General features: G+C 34.4%; 1 protein-coding gene across 3 annotated transcripts in view; it reads right to left on the bottom strand.

Annotated features, from left to right (window-relative positions):
* The window catches only part of LOC145984132 (proton myo-inositol cotransporter-like), a 326,090-nt gene that overhangs the window by 10,557 nt on the left and 298,929 nt on the right, over window positions 1-16,604 (bottom strand). Inside the window, exon 13 of one of the 3 annotated variants that reach the window (XR_014441282.1) lies at window positions 1,915-2,028. The exons of 1 other annotated variant lie outside the window; for it this stretch is intronic. Coding sequence is in view for 1 of the 2 variants with exons in the window: in XM_083117571.1 (XP_082973697.1) it covers window positions 15,562-15,601 (40 nt within the window). In the remaining variant the exon portion in view is untranslated. Of the gene's footprint in view, window positions 1-1,914; window positions 2,029-9,188; window positions 15,602-16,604 lie in introns of those variants that run through there. One more of the 3 variants, XM_083117571.1, reaches the window with a different exon arrangement.

Genomic DNA, 16,604 nt, shown 5'->3' on the forward strand with positions numbered 1-16,604 from the left:
CCGCTTTGCCGAGCAGCAGGCGTCGGCCATATTGAACATCTGTAACCTCTATTGTAAGTTTGTAAACTTTAGACCTTCCTCTCTCTCTTGTATGTATATTATTAATATGTAATGTATATTCAAGGAAATATACATGAATGAAAGTGTTTCCATCATTTTGAATAACCCTGTATTACTGGCCAAATAATATGACCTATATGAATTCATTCACAACTGGAACGGTTTATATGAGAGACTTTAGAAACAAATGATTACACTGTCAAGGCCACTTTAGAGAAAAAAAATCATTACACCAAGAAGTTCCAATGAGGATGGTGGCAGTCGCTACTGAAATTAATAGAACAAAGAAAAAAACAGTTTCGTGGATAAAGTGAGTACTAGTTTCTCTGTATTTATGATTTCTAAGAAATAAAAGAGTCAGTACCCATCTTGTATCAAATATGACAAGATGAAACAATGAATATTGCATAACAATTTATGTCATTATATATGCTATTTATGGGCCACAAACATTTTTTTATGTACATAAGAAAACCTAATTTGTGAGTAAATTAAAAGGTCTTCTAAAAATTTTACTTTCAAGTAAATTCAATGTTCAGACAACAGCTTGGAAGTTTGAAAAATACAGTATTTACTCATGCATAATGCACACCTTTTCCAAAATTTTTGCCTCCAAAGCCTGTGGTATTATGCACGGAATAATTCAGACAGCCAACATGAAACCGTACAGGGTCATTCCATGATTTTGACACTTGCATTGATTTCTCATGTTTACGGAACCCTATCAAGTTATATATCGTTGTATTGCTTAAATTCTGCAGTTTCTGAACATGGCAACAGTATTTCATTTAAGGTGGTGACACTAATTTGCAATGCGGTTGAAATAAGCTCATCACATAATGAAGGAATGTTCTGATTTTTATGGTACTTTGGATGAAAGAAAAGATAAGGAAAAAGAAAATAATAATTACAATGTATTACTGGCCAAATAATATGACCTATATGAAATGTAAATTACTTAATGGAAAAAATCTTGTGCTACTAACTGCTAATTTGAGGGTCCTGAATGTGCCTCTCATAAATGTTTTGCTAGTCATAAAAAGTATATATTTTGAAGTTCTTTTTAGAAAAAGTAAACAGGAAATAAGCAAAACCATGTATAAAAGTTTAAAGGCCATTTGCCACAATTTTTCACTTTGTAATGTAATGTATTTGTTTGGTGAGAAATAATAGAAAATAACTTCCTGAGCACTGCAAATCCACAATGTAATTTTGATCTCGCTTTCTACTATTACAGAATAAATAAGCTGGTTAAAGAGTGAAAGCTTTGGGATGCTAAACACAGTGGAGGGAGAGAGGGGAGGTGGCATGGGTTGGTGACTTATTTTTTACACAAGAGGCTATTCTCCTCTTGTTCCACATAGCAAAAGGTGACTCATTGAATAGGTATGATGTCATTCACTTTTGATCGGCATAGCAACAGCTTTACAACCTACAACTAAGAAAGCCATTTCTTGAATCTGGATAATACTGTGCATTACATACGAGATATAATTTTTTGTCACTTTTCCCCATCAAAAACCAGGGTGCACATTACAGGCGTAAATATGGTATTCATGCTTATGCTAGTTAACTGATTGAAAACATGCATTTTTCATGCATAACTACACACATGCACACATACAAATAATAAAAGCAGGAACAAATTAATTAATTTGTCAAGTAAAACACTTATTTTCTCACATTTCAGTGAATTAACAGCATAAAATATCAAATTCAAATTTTGTATGAATTTTAAATATATTCCTAACTGAAATAGAATCAAATTTACACATGAAAACAACCATGCATTTTATGCATGCATAATAAATTACACATGCCTACAACCTAATGTGTGTGGAAAGAATTACTTACAGTGAACTTAAAAAAAAATCCTCAAAAATAAAGAACTGCAAAACAGTCATTCATTTTAAAAAGGTGTTGAGAGGTAATTCATCATTTCGATCATGATGGACTGGTTGTGATGATCTGCAACAGTTAAATGACACTAAAATCTAGCCAAAGAAACAACACATGTGCAAAAAAAATAACTAAATTAAACATAACAATTACTAAAAAATCACCTGTGAGGATGACTCCAGCTATTTCATTGTTGTTACATAATATAATTTAAATTTTAAACATTTTTATCCTGTATACAGTAGGAGCGGTGACCACCATGTAGGTTAGTGAGCTTCAGTTTATAGAAAGAGAACCAATTTGCTCATGAATAAATATGTAGCCATTAAGCCCTCTTAAACTCCCACAAGATAATTTTATCTAGGGGGTCACTATGGGAAGTGTGCCTGAAAGGCATGGTGCTAAGCAGTTTGTGAATAACATACGACAAGTTGAGAACTGCACTTACTACTACACTTAATTAAGTTACTATCAAGTCATATTTTACCTCTTTCACATGTCCCCCAAATTACAATCTGCTACTAGTTAGCAATAATTATAGCATGGATAAATGAAGGGCTAGGGTGTAAAACATGGTAAGTGCCATTTCGGTCATTTTTTAATGAAATTGCCATGTCATACAATTTGCATTGGACTCAGTGAAGCCTTTTGAAATTAGGAAACACAACACAAAAACAATTTATCTACAGTATAGCTTCTATACCCTGTACCAGCTAACTGTAGACAAGGCGAACATGCCATGAAATTTCTGTATATGTAAAGTCACGACCATACAGTTGGCAATGCTGCACTTTCACCACTCGATTTCCCTCCTCCTCCGCTATGTGCGACCCTGCTCCACAGTTATCCGAGACAGGGTTTATACTTTTCTTCTTAATGAACTCAGAAATGACCAAACTGTCACTTACCATGTTTTACACCCGAGCCCTTCAAATAACAATTTTTTGTCCATGACTAATACCCCTAGCTGGCCATAAGGGGTGGGATAGGAGCACAGTGTCATCTGCCCTTTGGCTTGCATCAGACATACAGGAATAAAATATTATACTGTATCATGAACATTAGAAATTTTTATCCATTAAGCTCATATACAACTGCTTTTATAAATTATATTATGCTTGAGTAAAATGTTATTTTCTTTCCTTATATTGTAATAATTTCATCATAGACAAGGGTTGTTGGAAAATTGGCTCTCAAGGCCAAAACATGGTCACTGTAATAAGAGGATATCTTCTAGTATTATCATCATTATTATTTTATAGCTGACAAATGCACCAGACTGAGAAAGTAAGATCTCTGGAATTCATCTGAACAATTTTATTAAATGGCCTAATATTTGTTATTTTTTTTAAAAAAAATCTTCAAATGGCAAAATTAGTATATTTATGCTCACTACTTAAATGATAAGTTATGAAAAATCTACAGTTGAAATTAATATAAGATTGGTTGATTTTATTTTAAGTCCACTTTATGCACAGTAAGGCTAATCGGGACTGGACCTACAGTTTAAAGTGGAATCCGAACCACTATGTGCCTCCACCGGGTATCGAACCCGGGACCCCTTGATTATAAGGCGACAACGCTACCACTGCGCCATCGGGGAGGCCCTGAAATTAATATAAGAATATGGGTAAAAAAAACAACTCAATTTTCACTATGATTGCAGTTGGATGGAAATGCAGTTACATCAAACTGAGCTCCTTGATAATATAATTTAATTTGAAATATTAAAAGTAATACACGGAAAGATGGGAATTGAGGTTTTTTTGTCTTTGATACATTTTCTTTAATACTCTCATAAGTATCTTGGGGTGGAACATGAAGACATTAGCTCATAATCACAAAAAAATAATAAATCCTTACTTCAAATTACATCTTGGTGTACTGAGAATAGGAAGAAAAAAATATCATGCATAAGCAAACAGTTTTCAAATAAACAATATGAAGGAAAAGGTAAGATCCACGACACAATGAAACATAATATAAAATTAAATATGCATGTTTACATGCATATTACATACACATATCCTAACACATTAAGCATGACTATACATATGCATGCACCATGATAAAATTAGAAACTCTTCATTTATTAATTTCTCTCTTACATAATTTGAATCTTTATAAAGCAATGTGTCTTAGATTGAAAGCATCTTCATCCACATGCACATCAATCATGTTGTTTGTTTTCTCACAAAAAGTTATTTCATGAATGCTGTATAACTAGACGATATATCTTCAATGAATTCATACTGAAGCACTCTCTTTTCTTCAGTCAGTCTTCATATTCAATGTTCAAAGAACAAATTACCACATATGAGGTATTGCGGATATTAAAGGCAAACTCGAGAAAGGTCAATTTTTTTCATTATTGTATCATATACATTGAAGACTCATGCAATGTCTGAAAGGAGTCTGCCTCATCTCTAATACTCTGAAATTTGCTTTAGAATAGGACAGATGTGTGGAAAACTGCCGATTCGCGCAAGATGTACTTTGAGAGTTCACAGCTAATATCCACAACGTCTCATATTACAGTACCTACAGAGTTTATTTTATGCTTTCTCTAGAAACTGAAATGTTACAAAATACATAACACAGTTTCCTTCTAAGATGAAATAAAGATGGAAAAATTTCAAGTACAGTAACATACACAGTTCACAAATAATTAAAACAGTTGTTCACAAGATAGATAGTTAGTTACAGATTTCTTAGACAAATTTTACACTCAATTGAGTACAATTTCTTCTAGAATACTGGTGTAACCAAAAGAGCCTGATGACACATAATGGTGTCAACTTCAAATAGATATTGTGGAGGGGGGAGATTGACATTGTTATTTTTTATATATGTACATGCTATTCTATCAAATTTGTGCACCTTTTAACAAAATATTAACTCTTGAATATTTGGAGGACAGAGGTGCTCTCAAAGGCTGTGTCTATAATGACAAGAGTCAAAAAGTACATAAATTTGATAGAATAACATTAGGAGAGTATAAAAGATAAATACATGATGCATGTAGAAGGCAAATGAGGGAAGGACTGATTACTTTCATTGAACAGTTTGAGAGAGTAGGTGGGGAAATGATATAGGGATATCACAGAAATGAAGGATGGTAGAGATGCATTTCTAAATAGCCGTAGGTATTAATTGACATATCTATTAAGCAATAAATTCTTATCAAATCAGCGTAAAGTGTTTACGTGTAAAGAAAATATTTCTATGATGCTGGTTGGGAAACTGTTTAATTCCAGAGTTTTCAGTTTCTATTGATGACACTCAGCACTTGAAGTGGGAAATGGTAGCTGGAGGGGATGTTTAGTCAAGCCTTGTGGTTACCTGGGTGTGTGTGTGGGAGGGGGTGCTGCTCCTATGGTTTAACATGGTGCCAGTGACACAACTGAGAGGGATGAAGACAAAGTCACAACATGTACTTCTTTCTGGTAGTCATAATTTTTGGGTGAATCTTGATCTTTCTTCACGAATGGGATATTAAGTACAATACATGATTAAAAGATTAAAATATGGTTAGAATGACATAACATGGGTTAAAAGGTATACAAAAAAAGATTCAATGCAGGAAATGGTTGTCTATTGTACTGACACGTTCATGGGATTTAGTTTTTACAGCTTTTAATCTACTTTAAGTTATAACATAATGATGAAGTGCGTGTTGCTCACTATCCAATATAAAAGAGTAAATACCAAAATAGTATCAAAAAATTCACAACTTACGTGAGTGAGTATAAATTTATCCAAACTACGTTTCGGAGGTCAATACTTTCTCCCTCTTCAGGTCCACATGAATATCTAGACACCAGTCATGGTGTCACGTAAAAAGTGTTATATAGGGATATAGGTTGAAGGCTAGGGTAAAAAACACTTATAAAAACCCTTAACTCTGACAAAGTAAAAGTTCCTGTGTTCCTAAAAAAGCCCATATTAAAATACTAAAAGGTTTAAAAGCAGGTCCACTGCAGCGGCCCAGGAATTCCAACCAGCTGTAAGGCAAAGCGTGTGGGAAACGGTCTCCGTACACAGATTTGAAGGTTACCACCCCTCCATGGGACTGATTCCCCTCAACTCTCACTTCACCAATCCAATGAAAATTCACGTTCTTTCCCCGCAGCTCTCGAAACTTCGGTGGTGACATGAAAACCCAACTCAGCGTAATCATTACCGGCTGTATTCCACTTTTTAAGAAAATAGAACCACCCCTCCTCAAAATTGCCATCATCTCTATTAAGTTTATTATCATTTCCAGTGCATATATGTGCAGCTTCATATACATTCCGGTCCAATTTATTACTACTTTTTTTATAACTTCCCTTTTTACGATTTTATGTTTACTTTCAATTATGTGTTCCGAGAGACCGGTTTTAGGAATCTCTTCCCTAATCTTTATCATGCTCCCCCAATCGGATTCGCATGCTCCTTCCGGTTTGCCCAACATATTCCCTCCTGCATTCGCACTCAATTCTGTAAACACCTTTCTGCCCTTCAAGGTCTTCTTTTTGCCCCCCCCCCCCTTCTTATATTCCATAAAATGCTTTTCAATATTACGGGGGGCTTTCACTCCACATTTAACACCGTACCCTTTCATGGCTTTTTCTATTTTTTCCGAAATCCCTTTACGATAGGGAATACCAACAAAGCAAACTCCATTGTTCCGTCCCTCCTCTTTTTCAATTTCCTTATCTGCAATATTGGTTATTTCATTCCTTACAACTCTCCTAGCTTTCCTAGCAATTCTATTCATCTCCAAGATTGAATATGAATACCCATTCTTCAAGCCCACTCTCTTTATTCAAGCTATTTCATTCTCTTTCTCACTTTTGTTGTTACACAATCTTTCGGCTCTAATAAAGAAATTGAGTTAAACGTTATATTTGACTCTACTTGAATGTTCAGATCTCCGGTTTATGTATAAATCACCTGCAAGGGGCTTATGAAATACACCTGTCATTATTCCGCAATCAGTTTTTGTTATACTTAAGTCAAGAAAATTAAACTAGTTTCAACTACTTTTACATTAATGAAAAGATCTTTAAACAGTGTGTACCAGTACTCAAACCTGGATGGTCTGAATTCTTGAGTGGCTCTACTGATTTAGGAATACAATGGAATTTGCTAGTTGTAGCATTTACACACAAGAATAATACACCACACACACAAACATAAGACTGAAATGAATGAAGGTTACAAGGTTGGCATGGCAGCTACATTTGTACAGGGTTAACAGCACCAAATCTATAGAAGTCATATTTTCACTAAAAGATTACAGAATAATATGACAAATAAAAAGTCTCAATTTATACATGAGGGTAAAAAGGAATTACTTCAGCCTGATATCTCAACAAGATGCAATATGAAATATTACTTTTAATGAATGAATGAGCCATGTACTGATATTTTTGGGCAGGATTACAAAAAATGTAACTGAAATAATCATAGTTACAATTTTTTTTCAAATAGTTGGTTATCTGAACAATGAGCACTACCTCATTTGACTTATGTTCCATTCATTATCTATTGTTATAGTTTATCAAGGCTACATATGCACGTGGGCATCGGTAAACACACACATATATAAAATGAGAATAGGAAGCACTCACCAAACACTGGAAATCTTTAAATTTTGATGGCTGCATCTTCAGACATGGTGGAAACAAGGAGCAAGTGTTGGACCTGCAAGGTTGCAAGAAGAGAGCCTACATATCAGCCATGAGTACAACCACACCCCTGACCTGAATAAGGCCACATGGTAATTTTTCGAACAAAATTCCACCCCTCATTCCAATTACCAACCTTCCTACATCCCTTCATATAACTTCCCCCCCATAAATACCATATTACTCACACATTTTGACAAGGCTGGAAAGAAAATCATGTTCCTCTGTGACAACTGTATCTTCCCTCTGGACCTTGCACTTCTGTTTCCACCATCTTTTACCTATGTCTGAAGATGAAGCTGCAATAATTGAAAGATTTCCAGCGTCTGGTGGGTGTTTTCTATTTCCATTTAATTTTTTATTTAGCTCTTCTGGCCCTCCTTTCTTTCATCCACTATTTACAGTGGAACCCTGATTTTACATTTTCCTGATTCAATCTTTATGGTCCCAATATAGCAAAATGTTTTACAATTTTCCTCGATTTTACATTTTCTCACATTTAAATTTTTTTCAGCTTTGTCCAATGAAAAACGTAAAATTGAGGTTCCACTGTGTGTATTTAATGATCTATCTTTATTCTCTCCCATTGTTTTTAACATCTGTAGAATGTCAGTCATAAATGCCAATTTTTATTCTGAAAGCATGCAGTGGATATAAGGAATCTCTCATGTATAAATTTTTCAACATTTTTATACTGCCTCACAAGGTTGAAAAAGCTCCTCTAATAAAAGGATCTGTACTGTATAGAGACAAATGCTTTCACTTCCACTTCTCTTCACACACATTTTGTAAAGCTAGAGAAAAGCAGAAGTCATGGTCAGGATTGCAGACCAGATGGTGAGGTGTATCCAACTGAACTGGATAAGATGATCTGCTGTTGAAATCTTTTGGGATCTTGCACTGTCATAACAAAAGAATGCATCTAAAATGAGAAGGCCAGGTCTTGGTTGCTGAACACAGCTTGCAGTCATGTTAGCATGCCATAGTACAGGGAGCATTCACAGTTGTCATGTTTGAAATTAGGACTATTAAGAGGAATGGAGCTGTGTCAGCTCTTTGCAGCAATCAATCACAATGACACAATGTGTACGTTCAATGGCAGATGTCACATATTACAAGATGAGGAATTACTCTACAAGCTCATGGTGTTTTTCACTCCAAAAATCTAGATATGAGTATGGAAAATTTCCTGTTTGGACTGTCCATTTGTAAATACAATTCAGAAAAAAGTAGTACTTTGAATAAAAAAAATCCATTGCAACACACACATATGCACATCATAGAATCTCGTATGAAAGCATGTTTACCACAAGGTAAAACTTACTTAAATGAAAAAATCTGTAATTTTCATTATTCTACTTCTATTTATAATTTAGTCCCCATTCATTCCTTTTTTATGTTTAAATACAATTTATTTCTGCATAATCAGGTTCGCCCATGAGGCAAACTACAAACAAATATGGAGTCATATTTCTATCATAAAACTACTTGACACCATACATTTGCTTGAAGGTTATGTTATGTCTGACAGTGAAATAACAAAAATAAGAAACATTTACTTTATTTTCAAGTGTGTGCTCACATTATACTTTCACATATTTCATTAAAACTGTCTGTGATTCCTAATGTTCTGAAAAGAAATTGCACTGAGAGTTCCATAAGTACTGACAGTAGGTTAAGTACTAATTTACTTTTGCATTAGGTTTAACAATATACAATTAAGTGTGTACTTTCATTGAAACAGCATTAAAGCACAGGCAATTTTTCATGTGAATTTTACAATCAAAGCATTCATAACTAAAGTTCCATCAAAGAAAGAACTGACCTGGTTGTCTAGCTTTGTCCCATTCATAGGACACATCTTGCATTACCATGGATGAGATACTCAAGTTTCATGCCGAGCTGGCAAACATATTCCATGTAACTATAGCTGGACATTGATTTGGTTCACTGTTGAGGACATCTGGATTCAGATAATGACCTTTGTATTTTGATCTTGAGAAGTTCAATATGCAAAAATACAACATACTTCTTAAGTAAAAATATTTGTTGAATTTGAAAAAAAACAACAAAAAAAACAGCTGTTTCTTTGCATTACTCGTTGCGCACAGAATATATTTTGAAAAAGAAACTTAGCATTTGATCTCATGATAAGATTGTAATAGAGTAATCAATGCAATACATCCTCAAGAGCAGACCTAATTGGATTTATTCCTGATCTCTACCACAGTTAATAGCTGTTGGGGTGAAGCAAGATCAAGTAGATCAGAAATGACTCAATAGTAGAAATCACCATCTCCATAGTAATGCAGTTAACAACATACCAGGTGCTGAAGCATCCATCACATATACAAAACAACAACAACAATAATGATTATTACTTTCTAATTATGGAATGTAAATTTCACACAACTGGGAATATAGGGAAAAAAAGAAATTTCCTATAAAACCAGTTTCTGCTCATGTAGAGTAATTGCAACTGAATTGGCCATTTAAAAAGAAATCTGAAATGTACTTCCACTTTGAATTAGATGTGGAACACATTTTCATGGGGTCAGAGAGGAAACATTAACTTTCTAAATGTTATTTAAGACTGGGCACTTTGCAAATATGTGACAACACACCTCTCACATGCATGACACCACCTTCATCTTCAGTGAAACTTTTATCTCAATGCTTTCTCTAAGGGAACTTTTGTTTATAATAATTACAATTTTGGTTAACAAATAAAATGTACTATTTCTGTTTTCAGTGAAAAAAACCTTTTGTACACAAAAATAAAAATGTTTAATGTTAACTTACAATGCTCATAAATGAGGTACAAACAGTTTTGTACTATACAGAGACAAGTTCATTGTCTTGAAAAAGTTTGTGAAATTTAACATTCATACATATATTAATTTATATGAATTTCACATTAATGTCATATGAACACATGTTAATATGTAATTTTTCCTACATACCGTATTTACGCATGTATAATGCACACATTTTTCCAAAATTTTTGCTGCCAAAAAACTCTGATGCGTATTCTGTACAGCATAATTCAGAGAGCCAAAATAATGAAACCACGCATGTTTTCCCTATGTCACTGTGTATAACATGTACTGAAAATAGCTTCCTCAAAAATAATTTCTGCCTTAGCTGAATATAACACATTTACATCAACAGGCATAAATACAAATGATGACTCCACGGTTTTCAATGTTCACAAGAAATCTTAAAAAACTTGAGGAAAAATTTGCTTCGGTTGTGTAAAACTTCTACCTTCTGTCTTTATAATTTTGTGCCAATAGGTTAGCTCAAGCAGCCATGTTGGATTTCTTTAGCAGTAATAAATTTTAACAATATAAAAGTGAAAACGCCATTGTCCATTATTTTTCACCGTCTATTGGAACGTTCTGTGACATTGAGAAAAGCAGCTCCATTCTGGCAGGATTCGAATATGCACCTCCCAACACACAGGAGGCATGACATCAGTATTTATCATGCAAGAAATAATGGTTTTCCATTGCTTTAGAAACTGTCATAAACATCTGCTAGTGACCCCTGCCAAAATGAACGGGAAAACCTATTGGAAAATACATAGCATAGCGTAGTATAACCTAAACTAACATAACCTAATAACAAATAAATGAAAGTAAAATAATTATGTCAACATTTACCAAATTTACAGTATATTTACTGCATTATTGTCACATGACTAACGTAAATAAATAACTAAAGTATACACTTAATTTCATTATTCACTCTCGGCAGTTCACAGGTACTAATACAAGCTGTCTGAAATATGACACATCACTATCACTCACTGGCACTGCTGCTGTCACAAGAATTGTTGCTGGCACTTTGTATGTCATCATAAATTTTGTCATAGTCACTTCCATCTATCTTGTTTGAAATTCCTGTTACCTTAAAACTTTTCATCACCATCTCTGCAGAAATCGAGTTCCATGCCTCACAAATCCATTCACAGACAATATGCAGCAACACATGCTTCAACCTCCCACTTGGCATGATTTCATGCTGATGATGATGTCATCCATCTATTATACGCACAATGAACTGTGACCTCGAATGGGCGATTGATAACAACATCCAAGGGCTGCAGCATTTTTATCATTCTCCCCGTATCACGACCAAATCAGACAAATGACGAATTCTTCCCTTCACATCATTGGTGGTGTGACTGTGGAAACTGACTAAAACAAGCATTGAAGTTTGCCACAATAAAGCACCTGGCCACCGATCCCACATGCAATTCATCCAATCCTTCACGAGTTCTTCCATCATCTACCCTTTTTCCTGTGCTCTCACAATAACTCCCGATGGAAAGGCTTCTTTGGGAACCTTTATCCACTTAAATATTACATACGGAGGCAACTTGCAATCGTCAGCCATAATCCCCAGTATAACTGTGCACTATTGCTTGTCCACTCAAGTTGTTCGGACCTGTACACACCTATCTCCAATGGGAAGAACACTTGTCTATTCTGGCATATCAAACCACAATAGAGTTTCATCTGCATTGGCAATCTGTGACATGATAAGTTCTTCTGTCACAGCCTGATAATGTATTAGAGGAACATGGTGCACTGTTCTTCATATTATTCAGACTTCTTCTGCAAAAGCATCATTCTCCACCTGATTGCCAAACTGGTTTCTGTTCATGAAGGCCCAGACCTAGCCATAACTAGCCTTGAACTCCTTTGTGGTGATATTCTTGTTCCAAGCTATTTCGCTAGCTTCAAGCATGAGCATGTCAGTCAAAATCGCATATCCTGAGTGCCACAAATCCATAACATAATTGTATAACTCTTGCTCCACTTCTGGATATTTGCAATGCTTTCCCTGGAAAGCTAGTTTTTTATTTTTATATATATATATCTTCATGTTTATGTCTTCATGTTTTCCTCTTGCTTCCGCCAGTTTATTACATTTGCTTCACAAACATCGAATGTTCGAGCTGCAGCCTTGTTGCCATTTTCCTGTGCACACCTTAGAACTTGCAACTTGAAACCAGCAGTATCTGTTCCATCTTGATCTTGCTTGCTTCTACTACAGAATAAACAAGGAGGTTCCAGAAGTAAGAGTTTTGGGAACCTAAAGATAGTGGAGGGAGAGGTTGTATGGGTTGGTGACTCATTGTGTACACAAGATGGTCCAGGAGTTGGCTAATTGATAGGCATTTTGCCATTTTTTTTTATCGATATAGTAACAGATTTAAAACATAGCATAGTAACAACAATAAAAAGGCCACTTTTTTGTTCTCACAACAATAAAAAATCGAAGATATGGAAAAAAAGCTTACCACAGATTAATGCAGAACCGAATAAGCTAAATTTTGATGTAACTCGTTTTTATGTAGTCTACTGGTTAATTTTTAATTGAATCCATAATATTTAGTCCAACACTAAGAAAGCCATTTCTTTAAACCTGAATTGTATTGTATATTATAAATGATATACATTTGTTGCTTTTCCCCATCAAAAACGAGGATGTAAATTATACACAAATAAATACGGTATCTAGTAGTTATTAATATCAGGAGGCATGTATTAGAAAACTCAAATATATAAGAATTTAATTTTCTTAAATATGATATACTAGAAAAAAAATATGATTCTAGATCTCTATCAGTTGTTATTCAACAGTACATTTTATCAATCTTAAGATATAACAAAAATATATTTTTATATTAAGAAATATATTTCATTGTCCTCTTAAATGTATGAGTTAATCGAGAATATATATCTTTGTGTTGTAAAGATCTAAGAAAAATAAGACTATAGATTTCAGATTTTGAATTTTTCAGTACCCTGAAAATATAGAGATATTCATAAAAGCAGGCATTACAATGTATGCACAATAATCTACAGATAGGAAATATTTTACAATATTAACAATTAATGTATATGCTAATCACAGATTTACAATGAGCATGCCTTATTAGTCAATAGTTCTGTATTGATTCTGTGAATCCCCAATTAATAAAAATTAAAAATAATGTGGCTTGTAAATGAATTAAAAAAAAAAACTGTATAGTAACAATGGAAAATATGTCAATAATAAAGATATATAGATTTTTTGACAAAAATTATTTAGTTCAATCATGAATTTTCTACAAATATTCTCAACTATAATGACATGAAGAGAGATGTAAAGACACAAGGATGAATGCAGACACCTAAAGTTGTTGAAATGCATATTTTCTTTCCATTTCAGTCTTAGGGCTAATTGTTTAAGTTTTGTTGCTCATACATTAAAATTCCAAATATTTAGGTTACATGCCTTCCTGTAAAATGTTATTGTCGCCCACATATTTGTAAACTACAGCCGACATTATTCCCAGCCTCCAATAGTATGAAACGTGAAAGGATTTCAAGAATATGCTCATCTGATTGATTGGCTGTTTTGACTGTCTGCCGTGATGCATAGGGAAACAACCATGCTTCAATCCCCCACCAGAATTCAAGTGAACATTTAAGGCAAAATGTGTAAGAGCTGGATATTTGCCCTCTCCCCCAAATAATACTTATTAGACTATTTGTTATTGTCCTCAATTGCTATTTACATAGCAGTGATGCATAAGGGGAAGAGTGACAGTTTTGCACCTGTTGTGCATTCATTTCCATATAGTTGGAATGGGCACTGCTACTAGAAAAAATCTCGACTGGTCAATTAAAACACATACAACCAAAATAATAAAAGAAATAATTCCAATAAATAAATCAATTTCTCTCGATGTTGCAAGTGGAAGGTTTTTTTTTAAGTTGATTATTAAGCTAGACACGATGTTTGAAAAATATGATGAATACGTATTTAAAGAATCCCATGTATTCCTTATGGGGAATCAACTTCTACTTCAAGTTACGGCTAATCAAATGGGAGTTTTGACTTTTCCAATGACGAAGAAATTGTTCAATGTGTCCTTTTTCTGTCCATGTACTTTTCTACGCCATTGTATGTTTGATATACGAGAGAAGAAATAAAATAATGCTCCCATAAGTGTAATGCATTTCTCCTTGCTTCCTACAGCCATCCTGGCAGTGTTGCTAAACCTGATGCACATAAAAGAGCTAACTTTTACCTTACATGGAGTTAAAGTTGACTTTCAAGGAGCTAGATTTACGAAGGCTGGATAAACTGCCTCCTAGGGTAATTTTAGGTGACAAAGGGGTGGGGGTGCTGCTATTACCATTAATTACACCAATGATGACAATTTATGCTTAGTATTCACTGTCTAGATCTGGCAGCATTACCCATCTCAATAATCCACCGACGGTTGTAGGAAATCGAAAATAAAGGATTCCCAGATAACAATATTATGTCATCTTCATGTCAGCCACAGTGCTATAAAAAGTAGCTGGGGAGGTAAGAGGGGGTGGGGCAATGCAGCCAATATAACAATATCATGTCACGTGCAAAATGTATACTCATGGCAAAAGCTGGTTTATGTGGACTGGAGCCAGTTATGGCATCATAGTGAGCAGGGGCGCATGCACCCCAGTTCACAGCCAAACAAGTGCACAAAAGAGCCAGATCTGACTCCAAAAGAGCTAAGTTGGCAAAAGTTCTGTGGAAGGAAGAGCCTCACAGAAACTGTAGCTCATACCCTTAAATGATAATGTAAATTAACTTTCGTCCAATGCTGTATTGTTCATTAAGTAAAATTTCCATCACAAGAAGACCCCCTTCCCCAAAGTTGGGTGGACACAACCTCCATCCACAAACCTGCCTGGGCACCCTTGTATGGAAGATGTCAGATAACACCATTGTTGTGTCATGAGACATGGAATTGGGAAAATTTGATCACCATCATTTGTAGAGGAAAATAGATTTACAGTGAACCCTGATTTAATGTTCTTAGATTTTACATTTCTCTGCATTACACATTCAATCTTGATGGTCCCAATAAAGCAAAATGTCATAAAATTTTCTTCAATTTTACAGTTTTCTGCATTCCTCTGAAAAATGTAAAATCAAGGTCCCACTGTACTTTAAAATAACACACATTAGGATACTGTCACATAACAGTATAAATTCAAATAATAATTATAAGTTAAAGTCTTGCAGACAGATATAATTAAAAAAACAAGCATTATACATTAAATGTTCCAAAACATGATAATATATCTGCAGAAATTGATGTCTATCAGCAGTGATATTAGTATAAGTTCAAAATAGAAACAATTGAGTTCTAGAATATAAATAATAAAATTATATAAATTAAGACATGGGATTCAGTTGTTTTTAAAAGAAATATGCAAGTTAATCATGTAATCTTATGCCATCAAGAATTTTGTACACTTGTATATCATGTTTGTTTTTTTCCAACAGAATGACCTGCAATTCAAATATTTGGGACTGAGGATTTATTAGGTGAAACCAAAATGTTTCACACCATTATAAATATTTCTAATGTTCTAATTTATAACATGTTAACAAAAATAACAGTTTCAACATATATATATCACATAACATATATACCAAATATACAAGTAAGCATATTATAAAGCACAATTAAGTACAATACAGGTACAGGTACATCAACAATCAACATTTCAGCACAAGAAATCTATGGACACTATAACTGGACACCACTGCCAGTAGTACAGAATTTGTAAATAACTGCACTCCTTTAATCCTAGAACACTACCCCTTACTGGGAGTAACATGTTCTCTAATCCTACATAACATTTATGATGTTAGGGGAGATGCTGTGCTTAAGGGGAAGTTTAGTGTTAGGGAACCAGCTGTCCCCAAATGTTCCTTGGTTGATCATGATTCTGCCCTTAAAAAGGGGGAGTCAATTAAAATGACACCGTCCATGGGTAGATTTAGAAAAACATTCAACAATGAGTTGGAAAATGAACTTGTCAATCATCCAAGGAGACTGAATGCATTATTTGTGGGGAAGGAAGACTGGGTGCAGTGTTGCAGCTGTGCTCGTTGGGCTGACGCTGCGTG

Source organism: Lepisma saccharinum, chromosome 2, assembly GCF_977018435.1.
Source record: "Lepisma saccharinum chromosome 2, izLepSacc3.1, whole genome shotgun sequence".
NCBI lineage: Eukaryota > Metazoa > Arthropoda > Insecta > Zygentoma > Lepismatidae > Lepisma > Lepisma saccharinum.